At 37.0% G+C, this 25,976-nt stretch overlaps 1 protein-coding gene across 9 annotated transcripts in view; it reads right to left on the minus strand.

The window, feature by feature from the left end:
- PCDH9 (protocadherin 9) overlaps positions 1 to 25,976 on the minus strand; it is a 678,879-nt gene that overhangs the window by 581,551 nt on the left and 71,352 nt on the right. Inside the window, exon 3 of one of the 9 annotated variants that reach the window (XM_071806032.1) lies at positions 1,107 to 1,757. The exons of the other annotated variants lie outside the window; for them this stretch is intronic. Within the exon in view, the coding sequence (XP_071662133.1) occupies positions 1,569 to 1,757 (189 nt within the window). The 3' untranslated portion in view covers positions 1,107 to 1,568. Of the gene's footprint in view, positions 1 to 1,106; positions 1,758 to 25,976 lie in introns of those variants that run through there. 9 annotated transcript variants of the gene reach the window in all.

Below are 25,976 nucleotides of genomic sequence, written 5' to 3' on the forward strand. Positions count from 1 at the left end.
ATCACAAAACACATCTTTGCAACTGAAAAGCTCTTCCAAGCATCTAAAAAACCCTTCCTTCTGTTTCAAATAAGTATTTTTTGCTTATCTTAGTTGGCTTATACACTCAAGCGGTCTTAGTATAGAGATATACCACCCTACATCAACGAATCATGTCTAATTACACTTCAATTAACATTGACTAAGAGTATTCACACAGTCTGCTATTGAAGCTCAGAGGTTGTGCAGTGACCATGAAGCTTCTGTAACTCAGTCATACATCTGGTCTGGGCATGAAATCCATTCCCCTGCCTTCTCAGAACTAAGTGCTTTCTTCTCTAGTCCATCCAAATTCATGAAGGAAGCTTGGTAGATCAGTTTTGGTAGTAAGTACTCCTGGATCACATCTGAGAAATCGGGAATCGTGCATGAATGGTTATTGCTGTTTCAACTAACTGGTTAGAACACATATTCTGAACTGGGCTGAAGCTATTTTTCTTGATGGGAACTGAAACAATGAGTGTTTCCCATTCTCCCAGTGAGATACTCATGCACAAGTTAGATGACCTATACAATGAAATAAAGTAGAATTAAACTAAGAAAGGCTTAACTTAACGGTAGCATTTCACTACTACATCATGGCTGCATTCAGAAGACAGGGACAAAATGAAAGGTGGTTGGAAAAGCAGAATAATGCTTCAGAGTCAACTTAGAGATAAGAGCCCATGGTCAAAGAGAATTCACATACAGTCAGAAAGAATCTTTATACCAAAAATTTTAAATAATAGGAATAAGAATAATGACTATTCACTCATTTCCAAAGTGAATAGGAAGTGTTTGTTCTTATTACCCCAGAAATCCGTACCATCTTGCCATTACTTGTGTGCAGTACAGTCCTACAGTCCTGCAGTCCTGTGGCTACAACACCAGCCTGCAAGCCTCAGTAGAGCCGTGCTGGCAAAATATTGGGGAAGACAAAGACAAATGACTTCTAAAATCTTTCTTTTGTTCATCCTGAAATAAGCAAAATCTCCTGATTAAATTGTACAATTTTTAAAAAGTTGGAGTCCTAGAAAATTCTGACTAATAAGTAAAAATACAAATTTATGTTACTACTCAAAGATAAATATAAAAACCTAGACACTCTCTTCATTTTTTCTCTAGTTAGTATTCACTACATATTTGATTGTGCTTGTTAAACAGGATCCTCAGCATTCAGCCTAACTTAACAATTTATTTACACCTACATCATGAGCATGTGGCAAATCCAGCTTCCTGAAATATAGTAAGTTGCTTTTGCAAGCAACTTAACTAAGCGATGAAGATAAGTTATGCACCTTCATAGGGTTTCAGAGAGATCTTGCCTGCTTGCACAGCTTCAGTGTTTTCAGTAACAAGTACTTTGGTCAGGTGAAATAGTTCAGTAAGCATCAAATATTAAAACACAAATTAGATGCTGACATTAGAAAATTTCTCTTGAACACCTCTTTCAGAAATATAACTAAAAGTCTTTCCATAGCTATTTATTTTGATAATACACAGACCTCAGCAGTTAGACAAAGTCTTCCAGTGTAATATCTCAAGCCATGTCACAGCTTTCTGTCTTTTTGCTCATGGTGGTCCACTGGGAAATACTTTTTTTTTTCTCTTATGGCTCTGCTGCATTTCAAGACAGATGAATGAAGAATGAAGTCAGTATCACATGGCGGTTCAGCGTCTTTTAGAAAGGTCTCTTCTTGAGCATATTTTCTCTTATCACTGGGGTGGCCATAATGTTGCTGTTGAAAGAATTCTTTCATTTTATTATGCATATTATACTACACACAAAAAATATGCACATATGGATATGTACGCATTTTTTTCACTAATTTTACATGCAATGCGTTCTATTAAACCCCCCCCAAAAAAAACCCAAACAAACAAACAAAAAACAAACAAAATCAAAACAAACAAAAACCAAACCAAAACAAGAAACCCTTCACTAATAAAAATTAAAATAATCTACTTGCAAGGAAAACTTGCTAACATAATTTCTCAAAACATTTAAAGAGGTATCAGAGTATTATGAAACGTGTAACTACTCATAGAAATGAAATCATGATAAAAAAATACTAGCAAGGGCATCTAGGTGTTTGTGAATGCATCTATCTGCTTTTCATTTAAACATCATTATTCCAAGCCAGCCGACAGACTAATGTTTATACGTATATACCTGTTACATTTTCATACATTAATTGTCCTTTTCTGTCTGTGTAAGCCATGAGGAAAGCATAATCCTGGTACAATTAAGTGACAGATAATAAAACATAATATCTGCTTACAATATGTATTAGAAGAAGAAGGTGGAATTTCCAGTCAAAGCACTAGGTAGTTTTTGGCAAATTGGAACTTGCTGGTTCTGTCAAATTTCTGAAACCTTCTGCAAACATTAATTAAGAGTCATTAATTTTGGTGATGAGTGTTAGAGCAAATACAGAGAGAAAGGGAAGAGCAACTTTCTGAGTAGGATTGTTAAAAGATTAGCCTAATATCTTATAGTAAGACAAGTTAAATAAAATAGTGTCTACTTATTTCTTACAAATTCAGGCTGGGATTCTCCTGATTCCAAGGCAGAACTTGAACAATTTTTCTTAGCTAGTTAAAACAGAATACTAATCCTGAAAACCCAGTTTCTACAGTATCTGTGAACTCATCTACCTTCCTCACGTGATGTATCTTGGGGTATTGTGTCTACATGCAAGGTTTTGATGTTGGAGGGCTGCAAAGGTCTCTGTGAGGAGAGACAAGGTCTGCCCTGTGCTGGACACAGCCAGTTCCACCCATCTCCAACCCACCCACCACAGGGTGAACCCAGCAGCCAAGACAGTGGCATTCAGGGAATACAAATATCAAAAATGCTGCACAGGCAATGAGAAGTGAGGGGAAAAAGTGTGAGACACTTCCCTGCAGACACAGAGGTCAGAGAAGAAGGAAGGGGAGGAAGTGCTCCAGGGCAGACATTCAGCTGCAGCCATGGAGGAGACCACATCAGAGAAGATATCCACACTGCAGCCTGTGAAGGATCCTGTGCCAGAGCAAGTTTATCCTGAAGGGCTGCAGCCCATGGGATAGAACCACACTGGAGCAGGGGAAAAATGTGAGGAAGAAAGAGTGGCAGAGAAGAGCTGTTATGGATTGACTCTTACCTTCCATTCCCCACCTCCCTCAGTGAGGTGGGGAGAAGATAGTGTTTTGATTTGTCTTTGTTTTTCACCATCCAACTCTATGTTAATCGGCAATAAATCACATTTATTTTCTCCTGTTTGGGTCTGTTTTGCCCGCAACAGTAAGTGGTAAGCAATCTCCCTGTCCTTACCTTGACTCATGAGCTTTTTCATCTTATTTTCCCTCTCTCCTGCTGAGGAGTGGAAGCGAGAGTGCTGCTGGGTGGGCATCTGGCATCTGGCCAAGATCAACCCATCATGCCTCATATACTGAAGATTTTCACTCATTTAAGGTCCTGCTTCTGAAGACACAGAGAAGAGTCTCAGTTTCAAAAGAGCTTAACAGTTTCATACCTGGAGTAGACTTAAGCCCCATCAGGATCAATAAGCTAGATGTTCTTCTGCCTCCTTTTTTGGAGGGCTTGATCTTACAGACACTCTCAAGCATCTGTAGCAGATCAAGGTTTTACAGAGTGACATTGTAAGTGCCACTTAAAAAATAAAACCTGGCTGCAGGAAGAACCGTTGGTCCCAATTATCCAGTAGTTCAAGCACTGATGTAACATGTGAGATGATACAGTCTTTCAAGAGTATTCCAACTCCTACTGCCAAGTGAAGTGCCATGGCCATCAGGGTATAATCTGTGATGGGCTATTTTTCATTCCTGATGCTGTAACTGTACATGATGATACATAAGACACTCCCCTTCTCCCTGGTGTTAGCTTACTTAAATAACTCTCTTCTCATCGCAGTAAATTTTGTGGATTCCACCCCAGACATGGCACTCTCCCTGTGCACTACCTGGGTGGCTACAGATCTCGCCAAGGTTCAACCTTGGAGACGGACACGCATGCAAAAGTTTGGCATGGCAATGCTGAGGATACAGCTTTTGCTTCCTTTTTCACATCTCAGCATGACTGCTTCCTCCATGACTTACATTAGAAAAATAAGCACTGTTGTGAATTTAATGATGTCTTTGCCTTTCACTGACAACAGATTATGCTTGTTAAAGAGTTTTTTGTTTGCTATTGTTTTACATCTAGTTTCCAGCACTAATTCTTTTTATACACTGCTTTCCATTCAACTGAGAAAAAAAGTCATAGTAATAGCTTAACACAAAACACTTCTTATTCATTTTTCTCCACTGCCTGGGAACCAGATTTATGAAATACTATGAAACACATATGAACTATTTTATATTACGGCACTTTCCCCTCCTCCATCACAGACCCTGACTGTTCTGTTAGCACTGAAAGGGGGGTAAGTCTGTTTATGTGAGCCAGGCCATTTCTGAAAACAAGATTATAAACCTCAAGTGGCTACAGCAGAGAACTATTTATTTGGTTAAAAATAAATGGAGCAACTCTTGGATTATAACTGAAGTCATATGTTATAAATCAGATTATTGAATAACACAGCTTGGGAACAATAACTGTTCTGGGACACAGCCTTCTACTACATAGTGAAATTTTCACAAAACCAGCTACAGTCTATGTTGCTAATAATAAACATTGAAAAACTAGAAATGCTTTTCCTTCTTTCTTACTAACCCTTTTTAAATGGCTTTGGGCCTAACCCTTAGGAATTACACAAGCCAGACATAAAATAAAAGCTATCTTGAAGGCTAAACCAATAGAATTTCTTTTATGTCCTTTCCTGAACTGGTGCTTTCTCTGTTACTGTTAACATATTATCTTCCATTAGTGGAGCTTATGCTTTTCATGCTGTGAGAACCTAGACTCCAGACAGAAATGCGAAGATGCTACATCTGCAGGACAGGACTCTCTTATGCTTGTTAATAGTGTAAAGAAAAAAGCAGTACCAAATCTCATTATCATCAGAAGGCCAAGAGAGTCTCAGGAATTAAAAATAAAAATTAAAAAATGGAGGATCATCACTGCCAAAACAGGGGCAGTTAGATAACCTAAATTTTCCATCACTCCAGCCATGTCAGTCAAAGATGATACAATGCAAGAATATCTGAGTGACACTTTAAACTGCATTCATAAGCAACCTGCCTCATTCAAAGTCAATGAAAAGACAGGACTTACAAGCCCACACTGGAAAGTTATTGAAATGTGACTGACATCTCTAAGGCAAAGTGTCAACAGGATAGCATGACCCTGTGCTGAAACACTGCAAGGTTAATCAAAGTTATGGCAGTTGAGAGCTAGAAAGTCCCTACCTCAGATTGAATTCTTGTAGTCACAGCAGTGATTGGACCACTATCTCCTTTTTACTTCCTCCCCCACTGACATTTGCACCCCAAGTTCACATCATTTGTCCACTCTTTTGGTTTCATTTTAGAAAGATACTAGCGGATGTCACCTGAGAGATTTTATACATCTGAGTAATGATGGGTCTCACTTTTCCTCCTCTGGGACTCACTGTGCTGTTAATATGTGATTTAAGATAGTAAATATACCATTGGGAGATTAAAAGAAAGTCTACAAATTGTAGAGTTATTGCTCAAAATAAGTCTGAGTTAAAGGAGCAGTAGAAGTCCTCTGAGTTTCCGTGGAACAATGAAGGGAGTAGATAAATTCTCAGACTGTTTCTTAAAAGTTTCCTGTCACCCCAAGCCCGGATATCTCCTGACAATTCATTATTTAACAGTATCACATCAGGAAATATATTACATGGACATATCTCCTTCTCTTATAACCCCACCCAAGCACTAACTTTGTAAGTCTATAAATACAATTTAGTTTCTCCCATTAGGTTGTGTAAGCATGTTAGTAACTATTGTTTTCATGCAGTGCTATTATGGCTAAAATGTAGATCAGAAATATCCATCTATCTCAAGCACATTCTGCAAGCCAACAAAGCTATAATAGAAATAAAGTAAAGAATACAGGACACAGACAATGCAATAGTTATGTTCATATGCTCATGGTTACAAAATGCAACCCTTAAGTAATTTAAGCAAGCATTACTTACTTTTATTTAAAAAAAAAAAAGAGGAATTATCTTATTTATTTTATTCTTGAATGGCATATTTTTGCTATCTTGAGTTTACTTCATATGTTTCTTGTTTTCTTATTCTGTCAGCCCATAGCAATATCTCACAGATACAAATAGCACCTTCTTGACACTGCATATCATCAGCTAAAAATGCTAGTGGCCCTATTCTGTTGGTTTCATTCCCTGTTCCTCCTCCTTTTCTGGAAGACAAACAGTCTGGAAAGTAAATATGGTTCTTCCCTAGAGCCTAAGGACCTAGAAAACTTTTTCCTTCCACAGACTCACTGTCTCATTTCTAAATCACTGCCTGCACTGAATGTCACACAACATATCCATTATGGAATCAGTCCTCCAGTCAATTATTTAATTAAAGGCATATTTACCAAATAATATCCCTTTCTCCTCCAGTAAAAAGGTAAGAGCAATACAATAACAAAATATTTATTTCTTTATTATTAATTATTTTTTAAACCAATGATGGGGAAACTTCAGATGGTGGGAAGATCACCTTGGGAATATCTTATATCACACATGACCAGCAAGGACTTCTCTTTTAGGAAGAATAATGGTTTAATGTTTAATTAATCCTATCCATCTCTGCATTTATGGGAAGGCAGAGGAGAAGAAGAGTCTGCTTTATAATGTGGAAAATTAAATATTAAAAACTTTGTGCCTATTTGACTTTACATTTTCATGTTATGAATGGGTATTTTCACTTTATTCCACTTTCTTCAAACTACAAGAGACAGAAGCAATTACTGCAGCTCTGCTGAACAAAGGTATTCTCAATGTACCTCTGATACTGCCTTGCCAATCCCAAAACAAAACAAAAAAAATAAAAACCATTTAAAGTATTAATGGAACCTTTAAAACTCACATTCAAAGTGACACAGGTTACTCAAGATTAGAGAAGGCCAGAGAGAACTTCAGAAAAGCTGAACAAAGTTATGCATTAAAGAAACTCAACAGATAAAATTCAGCGTAGACAAGAGGCAATCCACACTGGATGAAATAATGTGACTTGCTCCTGTGTACAAATGGGTTCTAAATTAAGTGCACATATTCACAGAAGAAGATGTGGAAAGTATTTTAGACAGTTCAATAAAACCATTTGTTCCATGTACAACAGTAGTCAAAAAGCCCAACAATATTATTAAGGTCTGAAGAATTCAAAGTACTAAAAGAAAGAACAATAATGAAAATAAAGCCTTTAAATACAGTGACCTTAAATAGTCTATGTTCTTGCCTTGCCTCATAAAGAAGAATAAAAAAAAAAAAAAAAAGAAATCTGTCCAGAGGAGAGCAGCAAAATAACAAAGATAGTTAAAAATAAGACATTTCCTGAGCTGGGAGAAAGGATGGAGCAGAGGTATGAACGACCTCTCTGAGTCACTCACCCAGCAGCCATTCCGGCTTCCTTTCCACTTTGGAACGGTTCTGCTAAGAAGTCCCCTGGTATCACACCACTGTGAAAGCCCCGACTCGCTGCCACTCCAGCACAGATCTCACCTTGGGCCCCAGTCCCTGCATGGTCCATAGCCCCGAGCCACCCGTGGTTGCATCCCCCCCACAGTGTCCCAGCAGCCTGGGGCAAGCCCCCCCACACTGGGAAGAGAAAAGCTTCTGGGGGGCACCTACCTTCACCCCACTGCTCACTGCATGGACACCATGGAGCAGGGCAGGCTCAAGCCCAGATGCTAAAAGTGCATATGTTTTAGTGTGTATTACTAAAACTAGTGCAAATAATGAAATTTTTATTGTGGACCTTAGATACCTCTGGGTGGAAAACATTTAAAAGGAAACTTCTGTCACATTTATCCCCCAGCACAGACAGGCCCCTCTTTCCCTTGCACTGTCCATCCTCCACTCTATCCTCTCTCATGTCCTAGCCATTTTCTCCTGTATCCACTTTTGAGTCAGTTATCCTTCCTTTCCCATCTCTCTTTGTTCACTTTTTACTTTCTGTCTCTTGTCTTCACAAAGGTCCCAGAGGTTAAACAGAGCCTAAATTGAATACAGTTTTAAGCCCCCCATAGTAAATCATCTTTCCCTTCCAATGCTGAGTGCTTGATCTTTCTCTTGAGAGACGCAGCCCAGCGGGCTGACAGCAGTTGGCCGTGCACTGAATTGCACCCGATGCTCTGAATCTGACTTGTTCAATTCACATTCAGACCCCAGTCAGACTACAAGATGAAAATCCACTGTCTTGTCCTATCTGCTAGCGGCCACTTCCTCACCATCTGGTTTTGGGGCACGAATAGCCTGATGTGCACTCTTCTTGCTCTGTACAGAAAAAAAAGTCTCATAGCTGAATTTAAATTTAACATTGGTTTAGTTAAAATTTGAATGGAAAACCTTGAACATGGGATTTACTCTGGTTCGCATTAAAATCAGTCAGGAATGTCACATAACCTTATTAGGAAAAGATTAGTTGCTGCATTTAGCTTTTAGTTTCTCAGTTTGATTTAAACCAGTGTGTCCATGTCGCTGGCCCATTCTGACCTCCTCCCGCTTGTTACTTAAATAATGCTGCAGTGTCAATGTAATTCCCCTCTCCCTCTGACCACTTAAACTCTGGACTTCTCTCCTTATGCTCCCAGAGGTCTACTCACACTCCTCCAGAATTTCTGGTGATTGCTATTTATCCTTAATGGTTACTGCCAGTTCTCTGCCTTCTTCCATGTTCTTTTTTTTTTCCTCTCTTTTTCAGTGGTTAACAAAGAAGAACCAGAGCCAAAGTCTGCCACTCAAGTGTCTTTGCCATACACTCCATTAATTTCTAGCCACTTTGCATTTGGTTTAGTGTTTCTGGTGTTATGTTACGTGCCTATTATGAACTGTGATGCCTGTGTGTAAAATGTCAAAAGACACAAACCTTTATAAATACATGACATTAATAATAGTCCATCCAGAATAGTCACTGAGACAACTTTCATTTTATATTACTGCTTGTAAGTGAGATCTGGCATAGATGGCCCTGACAGGCAGTCTGGAGGTCTGAATTTCTAATTGTAACTTTGCTATTGGTTTGTTCAGTGAAGTTAGGAGAGCTGCGTCCTTCTCCTTCCATCTGTAAAACACAGTTAGTCAAAGTTACCTCCTCTAAAAGGCTTTTAAATATACTTAAAAAAATGCCAAAGTAAGAACTAAGTAGCTATTATTTTTTAATCATGGAGAGGTTCTTTACAGGCCATTTTTACAGAGCCAGCCCCAAGGTTATACTTGAGCTCTGGTGATTAACTGCTATTTTATAGGTATGCATAGCCAGTATTTTTTGTAAATACATTGGTTTCTGTGGCTCTCAGGTGTTCTGGCTAAGAAGTTAGATGTTTGGTTGCAACCCAAGAGAAGATTTGTGACTGCAAAGCCCCCTAAATATTCCCCGCCCCAAAAAAAAAACAACAAAAAATACATAATTTTAGAGGGGCTAATTCAGTATAAAATTTAGAAAAATGGAGTTGTCTGGCAAGGAATTTAGTATTAGAGAAATCCTTAAAGAAATTAAAGGATTCAGATCCAAACCAGATATTGCAGCCAATAAACTGAGGATCAGAAACAGGCAAGAAGTTGGCCTCCCTTCTAATGAAAGTCCATTAGGGATGCCAATAGACTGTGACTGCTTTTCTTACTCACTTTATTAATTAGGACCCTCAGGAAATTCAAAAGTGAAAAAGAGGGTGAGAGGGAATGTTTAGCAGAATTGCTGCAGCATGTGTCAAACCCCCTCACTTTTAAGACATGTACACAAACCAGTAACATTCTATCTATTCCGGCACAACTGAGCTCGGTGGGAAAATTCCACTGAGTTCAGTTCACATATCAATTTACACTTAAGGCTAAAGTGGTTAAGTGACTTGTCTAATTGAATTGTTTTTATTGTGGGTTCTGGTTTGTCTAAACAGCATGGCATTCGGTACATTAAGGATGCCATACATGGGTAGCTCAATTCTGTTAATTCTCTTGGAAGCTATAAAAAAGAGAAAATAATTTAATACTTCTTTTTTTCTTTTGTCTACGTTAACTAGGTTTTTTGTGGTTTTTTTTGTTTGGTTGGTTTTTTGTTTTTGTTTTTTTAAAAAAATCTCTAAATATTTAAAAGCAAAAGAAGGGTGGGAGAAAAGGAAATAGAAATCTAGGGCAGAGGCTATGCCATTCTTGATGTACATCTGCCCAACCCTGCTAGCACAATCATTACAAAATCAATTTTCAGAGCAAGTAATTCATGGAGGTTGTTTAAAAAAAAATAAATCTGCATTTCTGATCTGAAAAATTCAATCTGTTGTGACAAGAGCCAAAGGCAACCAGACCTTTGAAGTACTCCCCTTACTTCCATTGAAATGGTACTCCCTTTCAGTATAAGGAGTAACCAAAAAATTCCAACAGGTTCTGAATCATTAGAACAAGTTTGTATTTGAACTAACACTAGACCAAATATTTTTAACAGAAAAAACTCAGACTTCACTAAGTAAAACAACAGAAATAAACAGGAGTTATAACTAATGTTCCCTTCAGTGATCGTATATTTGAAATCATATATTTCAGATCATATATTTGAAAGCATTTTCCCTTCTTTAAGCTTGGTTTCAGACCATATGACTCAATGTGAGTTGCAGCACACTCTGCTCAGTACCCTCTAGGTCCCTCGAAATTTTCTTTCCATCACCCCCACACATTAGCTCCCTGCGCTTTCCACCAGCTCCCTGCCCTCTGTCCATGCTACAGGCTCCTACTGAGCTGCCAGGAGCTCTCTACCCTCTGCTCTGGGATCTCTCCTACACATGAAAATAACCCTACCTCCCTCCTACCCAGTCACTCCCTTTTTAGAGGAACAAAGAAATGAAAATAAATGTCATCCATCGCACACATGCATTCAGGAACCAGCAGTGTTCTCTGTTCTTCTCACAAAACATCAATGCAAGCAAGAGAGCTCCATGACAATAATTGGGAGAACCACACTGGAAAATACATCACTGTCTGCATATGGTGGTATTTCATGTGCTTCATGCAAGGATCTGAATGGGTGACATTCCAGTGGACAAACGCTGTTTCAAAATAATACTAATTTATTCTGCAGCCTTGCACAATCTGCACTGAGAGCTAGTGGCAACAGATTGAACATTACGACAGATCTCTCCAGCACAGACTATTTTCCTACAAATGCAGAATTAAGTATTCATGAAGAGATTTCAAAGGTCTAAAATGACTGTAGAGCTTTCAAGATGTGACACTGAACTAAGGCACTGTCAAATAACAAGTCAGAGCTGGAAAGACAAAATTTATCTCCTGAATATAACAGATATTTATAATTATTTTTTTCTCTATCTTCATTTTCACAAATTAGCTGAACTGAGTTTCCAAAAAAGAACAGAAGTAACTGACTAAAAAAGAATAATCAAAAGGAAAGGTAAGAATAAATGATTGGCACTATACAGAATGGTTCTCTCCCTTCCAGCCTTTTTTTTTTTTTCTTAATCTTAGGGTACAACAAAATGGCTGCTAGTTACACTTTTCTGATCAAGAGAATACAGGATTGTCTTAAACAATAACAAAAAGCTTTTGAAGCTTTTGAAGCTCTTATTGATCCTTCATAACAAACGCTTTATAGAGAATACAATTTTGGAGACCAATTTTTATTAGATACTTTTTTAGCATTGCCAATGACTGCAAATTCCCCCTGAAAATAAACATTAAAATATACTGTATTTTACTCAGCTTTCATGTAACTAATTTCACCAAAAGTTTCCTTAAACAGAGCCATGTGGAAATGATCTGAGGTTCTCCTAAAGCACTCTGGCACAGCTGGACACTTTATGCACACCTGAAGAACCATGCTGAACTCACAGTTCCATATATTCACCTAGGTAGCACTAATATGCATTCTTGTACAGGGAAAAAACAGATGGAAACCCAATGTGGCAAAACTGAGAAAGTCACAAACCATCTTTGCTTAAATTCCTCCATGCCAGGAATACTGAAGTCCAACAGACAGATGGTGCAAACCAAGCAAAGGGCGCTGACAGAGCACCCAGCTCTACTGTAGTCTCCGCTACAGAAGATCATGTCATAGAATCATAGAATCATTTTGTTTGGAAGAGACCCTCACGATCATCGAGTCCAACCATAACCTAACTCTAGCAGTAAACCATGTCCCTGAGAACCTCTTCCAAATGCCTTTTAAACATCTCCAGGGATGGTGACACCACTTCCCTGGGCAGCCTGTTCCAATGCCTGGCAACCCTTTCCACGAATATCCTTTTCTGAATACCCAATCTAAACCTTCCCTGGTGCAACTTGAGACCATTTCCTCTTGTCCTATCACTTGCTCGTTGGGAGAAGAGACCAACACCCTCTATGCTATCTCCATGTCAGATAAAGCTGAATTTGTAGCTTTGCTGGACATCCGAGAAGTAGTCTCTGCGGTGGCTACTCAATGTATACACCATTCGTTAGTGTGTGACTGCACCCCATTGTAGGGACTGCACATACTGTGTAGACCACGTGGAGGTACAAACCCACACACTCTGGTCACATGTTGACTTTAAATTCACTGTACCTGATTTTTCATTACTTTGCATGTAAAACCGTACCCATGTAAAAAACACCCTAGCTCAAAATCCTTCTCCCATAAGCTTAGACTTGACATTGCTGAATAGAGGAACTGAGGGTAGTTTTTAACTGAATCAAATTACAGGACACTGCTTCTTTTTTTTGAGGAATTGCTGGGAGACAGAAAGTGAGTTTGACTTTGGGTTTGCTTATTATCTAGAGAAGGAAGAAGGAGGGGATAATTTATTTGTTTCTTTTGCTGGAAGGGTATTTTATTACACATAAGGCGGCAAATGCATTGATGTATTTATTTCCCAAGGGAAGTGACAAATCAGTATATACCAGGAGAAACTTTGTCACTTCTCCTAGAACAATCCCTTCTGTTGCTCTGGGTGACTGCACATACTCTGCCAAGAATTTTATTTTTATTTTTTTGGTACAGCTTTTTGATGTTTGCCATTAGGTTACCAGCATCACAGATAAAACACCCTACACACAGACACACTTGGGAACTTAAGAGGGTTCTTGTTTCTTAGCTCAACTTAGAGAGAAATCAAAGCTGCTACATTTTCTTCCTGGTATCTTCAACATCTCTTTTTCACTCACAGTAATATGATGCATAAAGTGTTTTTCAACCACAGATTTACAAATAAACCTTAGTGTATTAATTTATAAAATATTTTTCATATACACTTCATTATATAGGCCTTGCTACTACACTGCATGAGATTAACATGGTGGCACGGATATACCACTTCACTGCTTTAAGTAAAAAAACTTTCAAAATTAGGAACTCAAAGTTGTCTTATAAAGCCAAAGCTCCCAAAATATTTTTTTTTAAACATGGGAGATGATTATGCGGGTATGTTTTTTTAAGTAATTATACTTATTTTTCATTATTTGTAAATTTGCATTAAATTATAATTCTCTAATTTGATGCCTATAAATATCCTTTTGTTTAGTTTTCAGTTCAGGCTTATTTAAAGCACAGAATAGCCTAACTGTATACAATGCTTTAAATTCTGCATTCAGAGGCATGGGCTCTGCCATGAGAATGTGTCCTTTCCACTCTGAGGCAAAGAAAGAAAATGTTTTATGTCAGTCTCCTTAACTGTTTTACTGTTTTAATCTTGTGGTTATTTTATGTGGGTAAAATTCTGTGTTGTGTGGGGTTTGTGATGACAATTTTTGTTCTTGTTTTTTTTTTTTTGAGTTAAGCTTCTGTACACAGACAACTCTATGGAAAAGTTTTGTCTCAGAAAGACAGTACATGAAGTAGCTGATGAAATAGAATGAGCCAAATTAGACCAATGGGTCAAATTCCTATTGAAAGTAAAAGAGCATAATTCCATTCCTTTCAATGAAATTCAATGAAATTCAGGATTATAGTAAAGCACCATAATATAAAGAGATCTTATGTGATATATCGTATCTGGCAACTATGGAACTGACAGAATAAATGACAAAATCTGTCTGCAGAAAGAATCCCTTCTTCAGTGAGCTGCTGCATTGATTATAAAAGCTGATGGAACTGGTAACATGTTCCATATAAATAACATACATACAAGTAGCTGATGCATGAGTAATTTACTTGAATCAGGCTTCTTCTTTGCTACACTTCAGCTAATAATGAAAATGCAAAAGTTATCTGGCAAAGCAGAAAGCTCCCTTAGCTGGAGAAAAGCTGATGGGTCCCACTATTTGATCTTAAACAGTAGAGGGCTGCACACCTTGAAATGTCTGTACATTACCATACTGTTATGCAAGCTGGTACAGGTAAACTTCAATTTCTGTTTTGTATATGAGACTGATTGAAGCTTCCTGTTGTAGCAACAGATTATTTGTTGTGATAAACTGCCCTTTATCTCACCTTTGCTGGAGCAGAAGTGAGAACAAAATGACTGAGTAAAGGACCCTAAATATGCACCCCTCTTTTTTTCCTCCCTCTTCAGTAAAGGGAAGGAACAGTCAGGCCAAGGGACGTTGCACATTGCTTTGGATTGGCTTTCAGGATTTATCATGTATGTTGTAGCCTTTTCTGTGCTTTTCTGGCTCTTTAGTCATAAGAATGCATGAGTATTCTGAGGGAAGAAGGCTGCATGGCTTGTAAATAAAGTATATGTGCAGCTCCTTCGTTGCAGCAAAGAGTTAGAAATTATCACCCAGGTGGACTCAAAATGCTTCAAAACCAAAAGGCAAAAAAAAAAAAAAGAACTTTTTTTTTTTTTTTTTTCTCCATACACTGGATGCTCTCTGAGAAGTCTGGAGTGCTTGAGGTTGTCACTGTTTGTTTTTCTTGCCAGCAGACTACTGAATTGTGATCACTGCTTTGCCTGAGGAAGGTAAAGACAAATTAAAGTCGCTGAGTCTGTCTGCAGTGGGTCACCTTGAAAGGGGCAACCCTTAAAGAAACTAGTTCTCTCTGGGAGGTGGTTTCTGACAAAATAATATATATGGCTTAAGACTCAAGAAGAAAGAACAAAAATATATTTGAGAAGATAAACATATAAAGCAGGTATATTCTGGATAAAGCAATATGTACAATCAGAAGAACATGAGGAGAAGGCATCCAGTTACACAGCTATCGACCTAGGGGAAGAAAGGCTCCAGCAGTTTACTTTTATATGCACCAAAAGTGAAGGAAGTAAGTTATGTACACTCACTAAAACCGGTCCAAAAACACAGTTTGGAGAGGAGAGAGGTGGGGAAAAGAATCAGCTTTACAACACTGAAACATCTAATAACCCATGAAGTGCAAATGAATACCACAAAACCAAACTTCCCCATAAAGCCCAGGAATAGGCCAACTACTTTAATTTCTGATATGTGGTCACAATCTAATTTAAAAATTTAATTTTAATATTCATAACTATTAAAAACTTATGCAAAAACTCATAATCAAACTAACATTTACCAAAGTTTTTAAATTTTGATGATCTGAAAAGATTTGTTTTCCATTTTTCTTACCAGATATTTTAAACAGGTATTAAAAATGAAATGCATTTAGTGCAAGTTCTATGTGTCTTAGTTCCATGGGAGTTCCTAAATACTTTACAAAGTAACTCTGAGAAACTTATGTCTTTGTCTTTCTGTTTCACTGTCAGCCAGTGCTCATCTGCCCCTGATGAAAAAGAAGTGAAACAATTTTAAGGATTTAACCTCTGAAATGGGACATAAACTATGTATGAGCACTAAGGCTCCCGAACCTTGCAGACACATACAATTAAACAATAAAAAAACAAGTGTCAGCCTCCTTCATTTAAAGAGCATGAGATGTTCATCTGGTTATTCCGACCAATTCATAAAAAGTGAGTGTAATAAGTCTAATTTCTTTCTCACTCTCTATTGACTTACCTGATGTGGAGATGAAGTATTGGGAAGCAAAGTCATTATGCTGTTATTAACTAAAAATCTGTACTCAGTGGTTAAAAGTATGACACAAATTAAAAATAATTAACCTTAAATTCGTCCACTATGTTTCTGACAGACAGGATTGAATTAATTTTATTTTTTGGGTTTAGACAATGTAGATGAATTTTGATGACAGGTATTTAGGTTTTAGGAGCCACTAATTTGATCTTCTTTCCCTTTCAGTTATGGACCACAATAACTCCACCTGTTCCAAAGCTCATTTTTCAAATAAGAATGTTTAATACAGCACTAAATATGTGCTTTTGGAGAAGAACTATATTATGCTCAGACTTCTATCTTATTCTCCTTCTCCTTTTTCTTTTGTCTCAGCAGAACAACAGAGGAGAGTTTACCATGGAAGAATTACCTAATATTCAAAACCTAATCCTCCATTCATAGATTCTAAAAGAAGGAATCAGTAGAGCAATTATATGTCCCTAAAAATACCTGAACCTTTTTTCATGTCTGTCCTCATTTTTGTCATCATTTTTATAAATGTAGGCCACAGGGGGCCTCCAGACAATCCCTCTTTCCTTTACCAGCATGTATTCATCCCCAACCATTTCTGCCCTGCACACAGAGACATGCTCATAAAGTCACATTAAGAGGAAGATGTACTGCTTCGAAGAAAAGATGCAAGAGACCTTTCACTCTGCCTTCACTCTAGTCACACAGAGGCTTGGCTGATCATAGTAATATCTTAGGACAAACTTGGAAACAGTGTCATTCAAGTATTTTTAAGGATCACTGTTAGGATCACTGCTTCTGTGGAAACTCTGTGAATGGGAAAGGTGTAGACTCCTGTGAAAGGAGTCTAAACCTTTTCAAATAAAAGTCTGAAGAACATTGTTATCCATTTAGAAATTTCCACCAAAGACAATGCAAGTAATCATCCCCTCAGATTCTTATCTTTATTAAAAGAACAAAGACCTTAAACAAAATGTACTGGATAAAGAATCTATTGTACCAATAACCATTGTACTGCTTGAAAGAATGGCTTAGTAGCAGTACAAAAGGTACCTTCAGAACCAGGAGTTATAACAATTTTATTATGAATTCTGCTAATTTATTTACATACTGACAGAATTAAGGATTCTAGGGTTTTAACACTAGTTTTTAAATAATTGATTTTCTAAAATTGGATGAAAGCAATAAACAACACAAATGGTAAATCACAGAGAGCTCCATTTTCTGATGTATAATGTAACGGGAAAACCAACAACTAACAGCTGACCCTTGTTTCCTCACTTTCTGTACTGCGATCATTGAGGTGAAACTCTCAGACATATTCTTTTAATTTTTCAAAAGCGAGAAAATGAATAAAATACCCTTTCAGTGATCCTGGTATTTAAATAAATGACATTTATAATAGGAATGCACTTTTGCCTCCACTTTAGAACTCTTTTTTCTCTTTTCTGAACAGCAGTTGCCTATGACAAGGAATGACAGACCATTTCCATTTCTATCTCTGATTTCTGCAGCCAGGTCATACTGTCACATGCAGAGAGAGAGGGCAGCTCATTCTGGCACCAAGGTCTTATCTGCACTAGCCAGCAAGCTGACAGACTGGCACCCGAGACCAAGCATCCAGGCCTACCTTGCCCACATGCAAGTATCCTACAGCAAAGCAATTCCATTAATAGTCAAGTCTTTTGTTTCTGCTCTCAGCTGTGTTTGATGAGGACAGAGCCAATGACTCTTTATGCTAAGATTGTCTAGTATTTACTTCTAGGCATTTTTCAGGAAATTTGGCTAGTCCTCAGGGAGAATATAGGAAGACACGGAAGGACCATCAGCATTTGGGTGGCTTTTTCTATGCTCTTCCCAATGTGTAGGCAAGTTCTGACCCAGGAGAAAGCAACTCTCAGCAGACTCCATCTCCCACCTTCAGTCTAGACCTACCAATCTAAAAGTGTTTACTCGAAGATAAATGCCAGGTAGATAAGGCTAACTTTGAAATTAATTGTGCAATGTATGAATATTTGTGAACTTACTATGTGACTCTCTTTACCATTTCAATGGGCTATTGATACAAGTTTAGATGAAGTTTAATAACCAAATTCAGTCTTTCTACTAGTTTGCAGTTTGAGGCTGCTGGCAACTATATAAAAAAATCCTTACAACAAACCATACAATTCCTCAGCATTATGATCCTATACATCTAGGAACAGCTATTGTGAGTGGCAGAGCCTGTCTAAGAATATCTGCATGTTTATTGTTCCCCCCTGAGGCAACAAGCATTGTCTGAAAGGAAAGCTCTGTGTCTTGACTATCCCTTGAGAACTGTAATTACAGCTATAGAGGAATATACCATACTGACACTCAAGTAATTGAAAAAGACTGACAGGAAAGTGCTTTCTATGTCCGTTGCTCTGGGATCAGATCGTCCGAAAGTTAAAATGCATAGGCAATGGGCCAATTTAGCCTTGGAATTAGAGGACTGAATATACTAACATCAATAGAATTATAGCTTTTCATATTGTTCCTGATTTTGGCCCAGTGCCTTCAAACGGAACCAAAATAAGTACTGAAAAAAAACCCAAGCGCTGGATTTCCAACATTGTTAATTCTAAATAATAACTGCAGCTTTTGGCATACAGCTGAGTGCTTTTTCTAACTAAACAGACTGTGTCTCCTGTTCATAGCTCCAACAGAGAAACCAAAGTCCATAGACTTAACAGGGAAACTAAGCTGAGGACATGACTGACTGAAATCCACAGGCAAAGATAAATAGAAGAATTAAAGAAGCTAAATCAGGTTAGATATTTAACAGCAAGTTCATGATAAAACTCCTTGAGATTGTTAGGAAAATACCTCAAGCCACAAAGACCCACTTCTAAAAACAAAGACATAAAAAGGAAATGTCAAAGTACAAAATATGTATTTGAAGAAAATAATACGGACTACAAGATTACTTCAGATTAGGTTGTCATCACAATGTAAATGAATTAGGAGCACTGACATTCATGGTTCTCAAAAATTCTTTCTCTAGGCAACCAGAATAAATTAGTGGTCACTTCTAAAGCCAGAGGAGCCTTATAATTTATTGCAATGGATTAGGATTTTACCCTTGGTTCAAGTTAAATTATTTTTATACTCTAAGTGAATTCCATGAAAGACAAAAGATTTTTGACAAATCCAGTTTCATCTTCTGAGTCAATCTTCTCAAAGACAAATGCGAATAGAGTCAAATGTTATATCATCCCACTTTTCCTATTTTTGTCGTTAAAAACACAAGTAATGAATTGTTGGTTTCCCATTTGTTGCTTCACATGGATAATGGAACTGATAAAGAATTTACTAATTATCAGTTAAGGTAGTAGTAGTTTAAGAATTTTGGTTAAGATGTAACCTTTTAGCTGTTTTAATAGCTAGAAATGGATCATCATCCTTAATAAGAACAATTCCTAGGATTTTGTAAGGCAAATTAATCTTATATATGGCTAACAACAGAAATCTCATCGCCAACTTTATTAATTACTTTAAGATAAACTCAACAGATTTCTTTAACATGACAGCAAGAAGATGCCCTAGCACAAGTAAAGATATTAATCTTATCTGAGTGTGAACCATACAGCTGCATTTTCTGATCAGAAGTAAAAGGCATTATACATGGCATGATCTCCTCTGTAATTTGTCAGTAATTGAACATGCAGCAACAGAACTGAAAATATTCATGCATATAGCATAAACATACTAATAGCTAATTTACATGCTTTAAAAAAAAAAACCTAAAAATTGAGGGTGAAATGCAAATCAATGTAAAATTGAAATGTAAAAATGGTGTCAATGTAAAATATTTTAAAATGTCAAAGAAGTTAGTATTTTGTTCTTGTTCTTAATTAGGATTTGCAGACTAACACAGAGACATGGGTTCCCTTCCATCTCCACTGTTTCAGTTTTGAAGTTCTTCAAAGGAGGTATTCCATTTTGAAATAAGTAATAAAACAGGAGTAGCTAGAACTGATGTCAGTAAAGGTGATATTAGTCATAGCACCAAGATTTTTAAAGAGCTGTTTAGCACATCATCCAATATTGCCAAAGTGGAGGGGGAGAAAAAGAAAAAAAAAAAAGTTATCTGTCTTGCTTGAAATTCTCCATTACATTTTGCTCTGCTAAATAGGTGTTAGTCAATTCTCTGAAAGAGAAAACAAATCTAAAAAATTAAAACTGTGAGCACGAGAGATAAATAATGGGCCAAGTCAATATGAATAACCGCTTAACCAGGCTAGAATAAACCAAGAAAACTAATTTAAGCATTTTGAAGGACTTTACTGAGCATAAGGATTAAGAATGAGTGGCTAGCAAAGGACATGAGCAAATATGAGTGATAGGAATTCAGAAGAAGGACCACACAGGAAATTATTTGCTTAGATTGAACCCTCAAGCCCTCCTAATCAATTTTCTCTGTACCACAAGGCATCCAAACTCTTTTACTTCCCATACTCAAGTGTATTTTCTCTGTTCCTGGCTTAATTCAATGTTTAGGTTACTCACAATTTCTGACTGATTAATAGCCACACTTTTCAGACAGGCACAGAGAAGAAATTATCTTTTAAAAGGCAGCCTAATATATCCTTCTTTTTTAAGTCTCTGATCATTAAGGTCTGTTCATGTAAAAAATCATTTAGCATCGTGCTTCTGTATGACAATAAACACAGGGTTACATTTTGTAAACAACTATAAAGTCTTAATTCGGAATTTTGTTAAAGACTTGGTATTATTTCCTGGGTTTCAGTGCTTTCAACATTTATTGCACTAATCACAGCTGCATTATATTTTGACAATGATAAACCACAAACTATATTCTGATACATTTATAATGCTCTGTAGGCATACAACAGATTGAAAAGTGGCAGAACAGAAAATAATAGAATTGAAAAGACAAAATACTTGAGCATCATTTTATCATGCTAGCAAACCTTCACTATTCTCACGAAGACAAGAAGAGCAAAGGTTTTATAATGAAAATTTGAATGGCTTAATGACAGCACTTCTCAACTCTTCATCCCTTCATATCATGTTCTGAAAGCAGACTGACCAACCAGCTCTTCAGAGAAAATCCTTTTGAAAACTTGTCCTTTTGAGAAAAAAAATGTTTCATACTGTTCCAAAATGAGTCAGACCCAATTTTAGTAAAACTGTGTTTCGTATTCTATTCGTTGGTGACCTTATTTCAGATGAACACCTGCTCTTCCTTTCCATATTCAGTCTCTTCAAGAGATACCTGAAAAAGCTGTGATGTCAGCTTCTCAAACAAGCTTTTCTCCTTCCGATTGCTCTTCCCATCCTATTCTTAATAATTTGCAATTTAAGGTACTTCGTAGGTAGAAATACTGGAGGGAGAAAGAATAAAAACTCACATACAACCAATTTTTCCTAGGACACAATGTTTTTATATCTTCTTATCACCACAGTGTGGTCTTACAGGCATCATCTACTGCAAACAGACCCCTTAATTATAGATGAATTATAACATTGAAATCCAAGCACGAGCTAGCTTCAGTTTCAGTTCTATTTCACATCCTTCTTAGAAACACTGACTTCTCCCACTGTTGCAATGTTATTCATTCATGTGAAGTCCCTAATTTTAGCTTTCATTTTCACTTGGGTTGTTTCTTCTACCATAAGAGGATTTAGCATGTTAGTTAGCATGGCTATATCCTTTACAATTGTACTTGCACAAGTATAATTTCTACTGCACACGAAGAATTATAAGACTAACTCTCACATTAGCATAAAACAATCATTTATTTTCTTTGAGTTTTAAAAAGTCTTTTAACAGATAAATTCAAATGGATGCCTTACATAGCCTTCACATTTCATACTGTGGTAAGAGACCAGCACCATAAAGCAAGATCTGAACCTTCAAAAAGTCACCAGTTAGCAGCTCTGATTCACAGAATGACAGAATGGTTGAGGCTGGAATGGATCTCTAGAGGTCATTTAGTCCAACCCCACCGCTCAAGCAGGGATGCCTAGATCTGGTTGCCCAGAACCATGTTCAGATTGCTTTTTAATATCTCCAAGGATGGAGACACTCAAGCTCCCTGGAAAAAACGTACCAGTGCTTGGTCATCCTCACAATGAAAAAGTGTTTCCTCATGTTCAGGAGGAATCTCCTGTGTTTCAGCTTGTGCCCATGGCCTTTTGTTCTGTCACTGGGCACCACTGAAAAGAACCTATCTCCCTCTTCTTTGCACCCTTCATTTAGGTATTTATACACATTAGTATGACCCCGTGCCCTCATCATCTTAGTGGTCCTTCGCTGGACTCTGTGTCCATTTGTGTCTTGTACTGGGGAGACCAGAACTAGATACAGTACTTCAACTGTAGCCTTAACAGTGCTTGGATAACATCTAATGCAACAGAATCCACCTGCAAGACTAAGATTCCTAAAGAGTATAGCAGAACAATTAAACAGTAAGTGAAGTATCCAACCACTGGAATGTCAATGTATTCCATTTATTTAGTTTAGGAATCAGTCTTAGAACTTAAAAATTACAGTACTTCTGTTGTATAATTTTATTTCATTCATGCATCAACTTATATCCATAGAACCATAACACTATAGTGTTTCAACCATGTTATTTTGTCATCTGGGCATTTTCAGTATCAACCACTGTGTCAGCGGCATAATGGTGGTACACTAGGAAATACACTTCATCATCGTTATCATCATCATCTAAGGAATGATGATATGTGTTTCATTATACATATTTTTCTTGCATTGTTTTGCTTTTTGTTTGTAATGTCATTTTTATATCAGTAAACATAAACAGACTCTTCCATGAGCGGCATCGGTTTTGATTAAGGTGTACTTACACCAAAGAATTCCTCACAACATATTGTTTTGAAGAGCTTGGAAGCAGCTCACACAAGTTATAAGTGGAGTCCTAAAATTAACCTTCCTTTTATTTCACTGTAAAATTTCTGCTAACTTACAACTTCATTATGAAAAACCTAGCGGTTTTTGTTTTCCCCTTACTAAGGTTATATGTAACTATAAAAATATTTTTGTGGCAGTTTTGATCAGGTTTCATCTCTGTGCCCATTACAAATGCAAACATTTATCTGATTCCCTCTTCCTTTTCCCCTTCATTGACATAAGTATCTTAGCATAAAGATAAATGTATATATAATATACTTGTATGCGTGTGTGTTTTCTAGAACATTGCATATTGCAACCAGTAGCTCAATTGATGTCACTGTAGCCATGATAACTCACATAAACTAAGACTCTGGTCCCCTTTTCCAAGACACACTTTTGTTCATTCAGCACTGCTTTTGAACGTCCTAGGATTGAATTCCCTGAAAACAGCCAAATTTAGAACAGGCACAACATAGGAGCAATGAGCAAGCTTTCTTGTTTGTCCTTGTTTGCTCTCTCCTTCACAATACCCTTGACCCAAAATAACCACTTCTAGGCATGAAACTGTAAAATAGTCTCAATGCTCATTCAGCTTTCCTTTTATTGTTGTCTGTAAGCTAATTAATGCACATAAATTTTTACCTCTACAACAGAAATTGAGTCTATCCAATATTAAATTGATAATATATGTATAGCAGAGACAGCTAAACAGAAATTCGTTTAAAATATCTTTTCAAAACTGTTTTCTTTACTAATTTATTCTGATGTATTTGGTTAAACAATCTATTCACATTCAGTCATATTCACATTGAAATTCTAATTTGAATTAGGCTTCTGTGAGTTTTCTTCCAGCCATCTGTAGAAACTTAAAGACTACCATAGATAGACCAAAGTAGTAAATGATTTAAAATTATTTTTTGTGTATATTATCCATCAATATGGGGAGCATTGGGTGCAACTATTAAAGGCCTTTTTTTTCGTGGTGGTGATAGTGATTATGAGATCATTAAAAGAGAGAGAAAAAGGGAACCATATACAAGTGGAGAGACACAGCCCAAAGGAAATAACAAAACATCACCTTTTCAAGCTACTTAAAGGTGTTTGCTAATATGGTAGCAATCTGCTGTGAAGTCAAGCTGTAAATAGATTCTTTTGTGTTAGATTTGCATGCACAAGATGTTAATCAGTTCAGAAGCTCAGACATTCATGTTTCTCAGAATTGTAACAAAAAAGCTCTCTGACATGTCTGTAAATGAAAATACTCTGAAAGAATTCTAGAGAGCACTTTGTCTCATTTTTTAGGTACAGAACATTACCTATTACATGTAAAAGATCAAAAATAAAAAGGAAAGCTTAAGTATTTGGCTAATTATACACTAGCACACAAATTATGCGGACACTGTTTTGTTACATTCCACCTACTCATAGCTAAAATTTAGCAGCTCAAGAGACGTGATCTACCTCTATGCACTTGGACTACCAAGGAGTGCACTTTCTGTTGCAGTGTTCCTGTCTAGCATTTATCAAATATATGAATACTTCAGTGGACCCATAGCTACCGTAAAAAAGGGGAAGAGAATAAGGATTTGAAAGCTTGTTTCCTTGACCACCCTTCCTTTCTAGTAAAAGCCACTTCTTATGCCATTTATCATGGGATTATAAGCAGATCTTCTAGTGAGAGCAGTTTCTATATCCCAGATGTCAAGTTATAGACTCAAATATATGGTATGCATCACTGAGTAGCTTAAACGATCAACTTCTATGCTGTTATTTTTAATACATGCAAATACTAAACAGGCAACTGAACTTAACTTCAGCTCTGACTCTCTCAACATGTTGAATTCCTGGTCTTGTTTTGTATATGAACAAATTAAAGAACTTGGGTACGGTTATTATGAGACAACTAATTCTTTCTTTGAGGTCTGTACTTACCATGTACATGCTAACCTTTTTTTTTTTTTTTTTTTTTACCACTCTTCTTTGTGTTCTTATTCATAGTTTTTACTTCGGAAGAAGTCCATCCATCTTCGTTCAGAAGAACAGGGCAAGAATCAGTTTGCTCAGGATGTCATGGTGATTTCTATGGCTTTTACTTTTGTTTCTTTGTTTGCTGATTTTTGTTTGTTTGTTTTTGAGTATTGGATGGGTGAATTTGTGCAAATAAAAAATCTACTATTAGCATGGGTACTTCATTTTTTCCCATAACTGAATCTAGGGTGGGCAGATCACTTCATGCTAGACCTTCACTCAGCTGTCACAGAGAAATTACGTCATTGTATGACCAAATTTATGATGGAATTCTAAAAGATTCTCACAAGCTGAAAAAGTCCTTCTCACTCCATGACAGTGGAAATATTACTTTCACTTTGCTTGCAGTAAAGGAGGTGAAGAAGTAAAAATCTGGCATCTCCTAAAGCACTCAAATTGTCACCTGATTGCCCCCTCATCTTCATTAAATTCATGTTACATCTTAACACAGTTCTGTTTTGATAAATTATGATGTAAATGATGATATAACCCATGGTGGAATCAAGACAAAGACTGCAAGATTTCCCAGTGTAGGTATCCTTTAAGAGTCAGATTGCAGCAGGACACGTCAGGTGTCAGTTTGAAGGGGGTGGACAGGTATAAGCCTCAGTCTTTGCTCAGTGACCTTGCTGTGAGAACACAGGGGTTCTGCTATAGGAGAATATTAAGCATTCGAGGCAGGATAAAACTATCTTATCCTTAAACAAATGTCCCTTTCAAAAGCTTAATACAAAGCAGGTCTGGAAACTCTACAGCTATAATGATTTCATGTTTTGCTGATCCCAGCCTTTTCTGCTGAAAGACTTTTTAGTGGTCCCTAGTGGAAAGTTGAGATCAGCATTGAAATGCAAGTCTATCTTTTTAACATAAGTCCTCAGCAGCTCAGTAGCTTTCAGTGATACTGAGAATTTATAAATAGTTATAGATGGATACGGATATAGATAAAGACAGATATATTTGTGAAATGCATATCA

This window comes from Patagioenas fasciata, chromosome 1 (genome assembly GCF_037038585.1).
Source record: "Patagioenas fasciata isolate bPatFas1 chromosome 1, bPatFas1.hap1, whole genome shotgun sequence".
NCBI lineage: Eukaryota > Metazoa > Chordata > Aves > Columbiformes > Columbidae > Patagioenas > Patagioenas fasciata.